Here is an 8,095-nt window from a genome sequence, read left to right as displayed (position 1 = left end):
GCCTCCCTTTCCTTCTGGCACTGTGAAGTATCATATTGTTTCTCTTGAATTCATCCCATAAGTTTCTTACCTGCCTTTGAGCTATTTTGAGGTCTTTTTCCATGTCTGTTGTTGCTCTTTGCTTTCTGCAGCTCATCTTTAAGCTCACTGATTCTGTCTCCAGCTGTTGTCATTCTACCGTTGAGGGCACGCACTGAGATTTTAAATTCAACTACCGAATGTTTCCTAAGTGCCATATCTGTTGGTAGCTTTCTCGTTTCTGTTCTAATTTCTTCCTGAATTTTGTTGGCTGTCCATTCCACTGCTTCATTCATATCCTCCTACATTCTATTGGATGTCCATTACTCTGTTTCCTTGAGCTCATTTAAATTCCTCACCGTTTCTTCTCTGAATTTTTTTTTTATCAGAGGGAATATGGATGTGTGTATTCCCTGGAGAGGCTTCAGGGCTCTTTCCTTCATCCACTCCTCGTGGTGGGGATCTGTACTGTTTCCTCACGATGCTGTAGCAGTTGCAAGTGAATCCCTCTAGTTCACTCTCAGTGTCCCCTTATCACCGCCAGGGAGGAGTCTGCGTAAGCTCGTTTGACAGTGGTCTCCTCTTTCCTCTTCAAGGATGTTACCTTCTTCTTTGGTGCTCCTTTGTGCCCTTTGTCTTGAGATTATGTGGGGCCTCTAGCTCTGTTTTAGGGGAATGTGTTCTTTTCGGTTGTTTGTACAAATTCTTGTGTTCACCATAATTTTGGTGAGTTTGGGGGGCATTTTGATTGGAATAGGTTAGTGGACTATTGGCCTGATATGGTTGGGGTAGACAGGCTGCCCGGGTTGGGTACAGGAGGCTGAGCTGGGGAACCAATGCACTAGGAAAGGGAAAACGAACTGGCAGCCCTGTGAGTTGCTGCCTCCATGGTGGCCATGCCCCTGCCACCAGTATACCTGTTGGGGGAGAGTCACTGTTTTGACACAGATGCTGGGTTACAGATCGAGTTTCACTTCCTGCACAGTTGTAAAACCGCAGGTGTCACCTCTCACCGACGCTGCCATTTGGGCACAGGTGGCCGTGGAAAGGCCTCCCTGTTTGCTGTTGCAGCTCAGTCAGGCGCCCCAAATTGTGGTTGAACTCTAGTGGTATTAAATGTAGATTATTTGAGGGGCTGGAGCGATAGCACAGCGGGTAGGGCGTTTGCCTTGCACGCTGCCAACCCGGGTTCGAATCCCAGCATCCCATATGGTCCCCTGAGCACCGCCAAGGGCAATTCCTGAGTGCATGAGCCAGGAATGACCCCTGTGCATTGCCGGGTGTGACCCAAAAAGCAAAAAATATATATATATATATATATAGATTATTTGAATATGGGTGATTGGTAAGGGAACATTGCTTCATTTTGATTCTTGACGTAATTTAGTAATTGGATTTTGAGGATTGAGTTTTCTCTTAACAGGCTCCTTACATGATTTTTAAAAAGTTTTCACCTTGAAAGTGAAGTTTTAGGTGAACGCAAGACTTGATGCTGCACATAGGGCAGAGCCTGTGGGCTTCAACATAGCTGTCAGCCGCACTGGTCTTTTGTGTCCACATGTTTACATTCTTATATTGGTAATTTTGGGGTTCTTCCATATTGTTTGGAAAATTTCTGCCTGTCTAATAATAGCTGCATAATAATACCTAGGTTTTGTTTCACCTGATTTACCCCAAATTTTCTGGCCTTTATCGTGACTGAAGTGCTTAGTACTATGTAGGACATCCTTTCCCCACGTGTTTCTATTTATTTGTAGGATATATCTCATCTGCTTACATATTAGACAAATGTGTAATCATGTTAGTGCATCAGGTGTTAAATGATGTCTACTTGACTTCCAGTTTTCAAAATAGATGTGCTTAATGAGGCAGGAACCCCGTACGTAGGTAGATGATTCCACAGAAACGCGAGGCCGGGAAAGCAGATGTACCCAGGCACGGGGCAACCAGGGCGCTCTCCCCTGATGAACCGGGCTCCGAGTTTGTGGGTCCAGGCAGAGTAAAGCCCGGGATTTCCTTAGAGCCCCGCAGAAGCAGCTCCAGAATCTCCAAAGAGCCCGGGGAGGTGCCAGGGAGTGAGGGGCCCTCTTGGGTCTCACCCCTGTCTACCAGCAAGATTAGACCCAAGAGCCCCGCCAGCAGCCAGGGTGGACGCCTGGCCCTGAGAGAAGGGGTCGCGGCCATTGAATGCAGGGCACTGCTCTCCTCCCAAGGCCAGACAGAGCGCAGGGGCTCAGGGGGCAAGGCTTCGCCAGGGGTGCCAGGACTTGGCAAGGGGCCAGGTGCGGGCAAGCAGCGAGGATGACGCGGACGAGCAGCGCCCCCGGCGGCCGCAAGTGGAAACGCGGGGGCGGCGCCCAGCACTAGCCCTGACGTCACACAACGGCTTTGTTCTGTGGCCTGCGCGTCCACCGCCACCTGGCGGAGCTCAGCGCAGGGGCCTCAGAGACTTTCTGCGCTCTTACCCTTGCCACTCGGAGAAATGCTCGACGCGTGCGTGCTCACACTTAAGAACTGGAGGCGTTGGATCCGGCCCCTGGTGCTGACCCTCTACCTGCTGGGCGTGGTCGTGACCGTCCCCCTGGGTGTGTGGTACCTGCGGAAGCAGGAAGTCAGTGTCCACACCAAGGTGTGGTTCATCGCCGGCATCTTCGTGCTGTTCACCATCCCCGTGACCCTCTGGGAGATTCTGCAGCACCTGGTGCACTACACGAGGCCGGAGCTCCAGAGGCCCATCATGCGGATCCTCTGGATGGTGCCCGTGTACAGCATCGACAGCTGGGTGGCTCTGAAGTATCCGTCCATCGCCATCTACGTGGACACCTTCCGGGAGTGTTATGAGGCGTATGTCCTCTACAATTTTATGAGCTTCCTGTTCAACTACCTGAAGAGCCAGTACCCCAACCTGGACGCCATGATGGAGGCCAAGGAGAAGCAGCGGCCCCCGATACCCTTCTGCTGGTGCCCTCCCTGCCCCATGGGCGAGGTCTTGCTGTACCGGTGCAAGCTGGGCGTGCTGCAGTACATCACCCTCAGGCTGATCACCACCTACATCGCTGTGATGTGTGAGATCTTCCAAGTCTACAACGAAGGGATCTTCAACTGGAACAGGGCTTGGATGTACCTGGTCATCATCAACAACCTGTCCCAGTTCTTTGCCATGTATAGCCTCCTGGTATTCTATAAAGCCCTGAAGGAGGAGCTGAGGCCCATCCAGGCCATGGGCAAGTTACTTTGCGTGAAGCTTGTGGTTTTTGTTACATTCTGGCAAGCAGTGGTGATTGCTTTGTTGGTGAAATTTGGTGTGATTTCCCAGGACTCCACCTGGGAGTGGCAGACAGCAGAGTCAGTGGCCACCGGGCTGCAGGACTTTATCATCTGCATAGAAATGTTCATTGCTGCCATCCTCCACCACTACACCTTCTCCTATACCCCTTATATGGGAGATGAACAACTGGGAACATGCTTCTCGTTGTTCCTCGAGATATGGGATATCTCTGACATCGGAAGTGACATTACCAGGCAGGCTAAGAACATTAAGAAAACTCTAGGGGGGAAACGAAAGAAGAAAAGTGTTCCAAAGATCGAAGATGTTCCTGAGCAATTCAACCTGTTGTCTTCATCATCAGACACACAGTCGGCCGCTTCTTCCACCTCATGGCCGCACATTGGCAGTCATCAAGAAGAGCTTGGAGACACAGCCATACCACAGAATGCGCCTTGTACAGTTATACAGATGCCTGAAGACCTGTAAAAGGACACAGACGAACACATGGAAGAAGCCGAGCCTTCAGCATCCACGGTCCAGGGCTGCACTGTGCTGCATTCCTCTGCCGGAGCCGAGGGCCCTGGGTCGGACAGCCAATCTATGGAGAAGACTTCAGACAGAAAGGACGGTCAGTTCCAGGTACATGGTCCAGTTCTGCCCAGACTCGTTAGGCTCACCTTGACCTGCCTCCACGAGGCGCCCACAATCCTGGGCAAGCAGACAGGGAGTGTCCCAGTGTCTGCCCACAGGAGCTGAGCGGGGGAGGTCTCTTTCTTTCTTTCTTTCTTTCTTTCTTTCTTTCTTTCTTTCTTTCTTTCTTTCTTTCTTTCTTTCTTTCTTTCTTTCTTTCTTTCTTTCTTTCTTCCTTTTTTTCTTTCTTTCTTTCTTTCTTTCTTTTTTCTTTCTTTCTTCCTCTCTTTCTTTTCTGTCTTTTTCTTTCTGTCTTTCTGTCTGTCTTTCTTTTCTTTCTGTCTTTTCTTTCTGTTTTCTTTACTTCTTTCTCTTTGTCTTGTTCTTTCTTGCTTTCTGTCTTTCTGTCTTTTCTTTCTGTTTTCTTTTCTTCTTTCTCTTTGTCTTGTTCTTTCTTTCTTTCTTTCTTTCTGTCTCTTTTCTTTCTCTTTTCTTTTCTTCTTTCTCTTTGTCTTGTTCTTTCTTTCTGTCTTTCTTTCTTTATTTCTGTCTGTCTTTTCTTTCTCTTTTCTTTCTTTCTGTCTTTCTGTCTGTCTGTCTTTCTTTCTGTCTTTCTGTTTTTCTTTCTTCCTTTCTTTTTTTTTTTTACATTTGTGTTAATTTCTTTATTTCTGGAATGATGTTTCAATGCAACAGTAGATTAGCCGTCTTGAGAAAACAGGACAATAACCATGGGAAGAAGACTGTCCCAAAGGAATGATTTGTTGTTATGTCAGAAAAATAAATCCCTATTTGATAGACTAATAAATATTGGAAGTAGGTGAGGAATATGAGATAAAGGAAAAGCAAGACTAGGAACATAAATGAAATAGAACTAAGAATGTGCTTAGCACAGAGAAAATATACAAATGGTCTGCTCTTTCTAAGGATAGCTCATAGAATGGCATCTAGATATCTATGAGACAAGAGGAGAGGCAAAGTGGTCAATTACATATTTTTGTGCTAGGGAGAAAATGTCCTTAGAAGAAAATTTTTTTTCTTAATTACAAGAAAAGATAGATATTTCTTACTTCTTCTACAGGGACAGCATTACATGGTAAAAAAATGTCTTTGTTAACATTCTTTTTTTCTCGTTCTTTTTTTCTTTCATTCTTCCTTCTTTCTCTCTCCCTTGTTTCTTTCTTTTCCTTCCTTCCTTTCTTTCATCCTTCTTTCCCTCCCTTTCTTTCTTTCTTTCTTTCTCTTTCTTTTCTTTTTCTTTCTCTTTCTTTCTGTCCTTCATAATTTCTTCCTTTCTTTCTTTCATATTTCTTCTTTCCTTCCTTTCTTAATTTTTCTTTCTGTCCTTTATTCCTTCTATCCTTTCTTTCTTTCTTTCTTTTTCTTTCTCTCTCTCTTTCTTTCTGTCCTTCTTAATTTCTTCCTTCCTTTCTTTCTTTCATATTTCTTCTTTCCTTCCTTTCTTAATTTTTCTTTCTGTCCTTTATTCCTTCTATTCTTTATTTCTTTTTCTTTCTTTCTCTCTCTTTCTTTCTGTCCTTCTTAATTTCTTCCTTCCTTTCTTTCTTTCATATTTCTTCTTTCCTTCCTTTCTTAATTTTTCTTTCTGTCCTTTATTCCTTCTATCCTTTCTTTCTCTCTCTTTCTTTCTCTCTCTTTCTGTCCTTTTTAATTTCTTCCTTCCTTTTTTTCTTTCTTTCATATTTCTTCTTTCCTTCCTTTCTTAATTTTTTTCTGTCCTTTATTTTTTCCTTCTATCCTCCCTTTCTTCCTTTATTTCTTCTTTCTTTAATACTTTCTTTCTTTTCTTTTCTTTTTCTTTCTTTCTCTTTCTTTCTTTCTTTCTGTCTTTCTTTCTTTCTGTCTTTCTTTGTTTCTTTTCTTCTTTCTCTTGTTCTTTCTTTCTGTCTGTCTTACTGTCTGTCTTTCTCTTTTCTTTCTGTCTTTATTTCTTTCTTTTCTCTTCTCTTTCTTTGTTTCTTTCTGTCTGTCTTTCTGTCTGTCTGTCTTTTCTTTGTCTTTTCTTTCTGTCTTTATTTCTTTCTTTTCTCTTTCTTTGTTTCTTTCTGTCTGTCTTTCTGTCTGTCTGTCTTTTCTTTCTCTCTTCTTTGTCTTTATTTCTGTCCTTTCTCTTTTACTTTGTTTCTTTCTGTCTTTCTGTTTTTCTTTCTTCCTTCCTTTCTTTCTTTTATTTGACATTTGTGTTATTTTCTTTATTTCTGGAATGATGTTTCAATGCAACAGTAGATTAGCCGTCTTGCGAGAACAGGACAATAGCCATGGGAAGAAAAGACTGTTCCAAAGGAACGTTTTGTTATTATGTCAGAAAAATAAATCCCTATTTGATAGACTAATAAATATTGGAAGTAGGTGAGGAGTATGAGATAAAGGAAAAGCAAGACTAGGCACATAAATAAAATAGAAGTGAGAATGTACTTAGCACAGAGAAAATATTCAAATGGTCTGCTCTTTCTAAGGATAGCTCATAGAATGGCATCTAGATATCTATGAGACAAGAGGAGAGGCAAAGTGGTCAATTACATATTTTTGTGTTAGGGAGAAAATTTCCTCAGAAGAAAAAATTTTTTTTCTTAATTACAAGAAAAGATAGATATTTCTTACTTTTACAGGGACAGCATTACATGGTAAGAATGTCTTTGTTAACATTCTTTTTTTCTCTTTCTCTTCTTTCTTTCTTTCATCCTTCCTTTCTTTTTTCTCTCTTTCTCTCTTATTTCTTTCTTTTTCTTCCTTCCTTTCATCCTGCCCTTCCTTCCTTTCTTCCTTTCTCTCATATTTCTTTCTCTCATCTTTCTTTCTTTTCTTTAATTCTTTTCTTTCTTTTCTTCCTTTCCTTTAATTCTTTTCTTTCTTTCTATTTCTTTCTTTCTTTCTTTTTCTTTTTGTCTGTCTTTCTCTTTTGTCTGTCTTTCTGTCATTTTCTTTTTTCCTGTCGTTTCTTTCCTTCTCTTTCTTTTTCTTTTGTTTTCTCTTTCTTTCATTCATTCATTCTTTCTGTCTTTCTGTCTTTCTTTTCCTTCCTTTCTTTCTTTTTCTATTTTTCTCTTTCTTTGTTCTTTCTTTGTTCTCTTTCTTTCATCCTTCCTTCTTTCTCTCTTTTCCCTGATTTCTTTCTTTTCCTTCCTTCCTTCCTTAGTTCCTAGCTTCACTTCTTTCTTTCTTTCTTTCTTTCTTTCTTTCTTTCTTTCTTTCTTTCTTTCTTTCTTTCTTTCTTTCTTTCTTCCTTCCTTCCTTCCTTCCCTTCCTTCCCTTCCTTTCCTTCCTTACTTCTTTTCTTTCTTCCTTCCTTCCCTCCCTTCCCTTCCCTTCCCTTCCCTTCCCCTTTCCTTCCTTCCTTCCTTCCTTCCTTCCTTCCTTCCTTCCTTCCTTCCTTCCTTCCTTCCTTTCTTTCATCCTTACCTTCCTTCCTTCTTTCCTTCCTTCCTTCCTTCCTTCCTTCCTTTCTTCTTTCTTTCTTTCTTTCTTTCTTTCTTTCTTTCTTTCTTTCTTTCTTTCTTTCCTTCTTTCTTTCTCCCTTCCCTTCCCTTCCCTTCCCTTCCCTTCCCTTCCCTTCCCTTCCCTCCCTTTCCCTTCCCTTCACTCCCCTTCCCTTCTTCCCTCCCTCCCTTTCTCTCTTTCTCTCTTTCTTTCTTCCTTCCTTCCTTTCTTTCTTTCTTTCTTTCTTTCTTTCTTTCCTTCTCTCTTTCTCCCTTCCCTTCCCTTCCCTTCACTCCCCTTCCCTTCCCTTCACTCCCCTTCCCTTCACTCCCCTCCCTTCCCTCCCTCCCTTTCTCTCTTTCTCTCTTTCTTTCTTTCTTTCTTTAATTAAGTTAGCTTACTGTAGAGAAAAAATGGTTCCATGTCCTTCCCTAAATTCCCAAGCCTCACCTTTACCTGTGAGCAATGAACAGGTCCTATCCATGACACTGCCTGGACCTGTGAACGACTCCCCTGTCCTGTCCCTGTGCTGCTCTCTACCCATCTAAGCTTTCCTCTGTCTCCAGCCACAGCCGCCCAGGCAGATGAGATCCCTGTGCTCTGATCCCTGTGGAGACCATCCAAGGGCCTCCCAGCTCTACCCCAGCAGTTCTCGTTGTCTAGTCCTTGTTTGCCTACTCTCCGGCCATGTCCACGTGTGCGTCGGTGAGAGTCTTGTGCTCAGTGCCTTGTAACTACAGG

The 8,095-nt window shown here is 43.2% G+C and overlaps 1 protein-coding gene across 1 annotated transcript; it reads left to right on the top strand.

Annotated features, from left to right (window-relative positions):
* The first annotated feature begins 2,500 nt into the window (after positions 1–2,500).
* On the top strand, positions 2,501–3,772 carry LOC129402003 (transmembrane protein 184C-like). Its single transcript, XM_055125943.1, has one exon. The coding sequence runs from the start codon at positions 2,501–2,503 to the stop codon at positions 3,770–3,772; it is 1,272 nt and encodes a 423-aa protein (XP_054981918.1).
* Positions 3,773–8,095: the final 4,323 nt, after the last annotated feature.

This window comes from Sorex araneus, chromosome 1 (genome assembly GCF_027595985.1).
Source record: "Sorex araneus isolate mSorAra2 chromosome 1, mSorAra2.pri, whole genome shotgun sequence".
NCBI lineage: Eukaryota > Metazoa > Chordata > Mammalia > Eulipotyphla > Soricidae > Sorex > Sorex araneus.
This window is presented reverse-complemented; position numbering and strand designations above follow the sequence as displayed.

What these genes read in the sequence shown, in the direction of transcription:
- LOC129402003 (XM_055125943.1), top strand. Translation starts at nt 2,501, where the DNA reads ATGCTCGACGCGTGCGTGCTCACACTTAAGAACTGGAGGCGTTGGATC.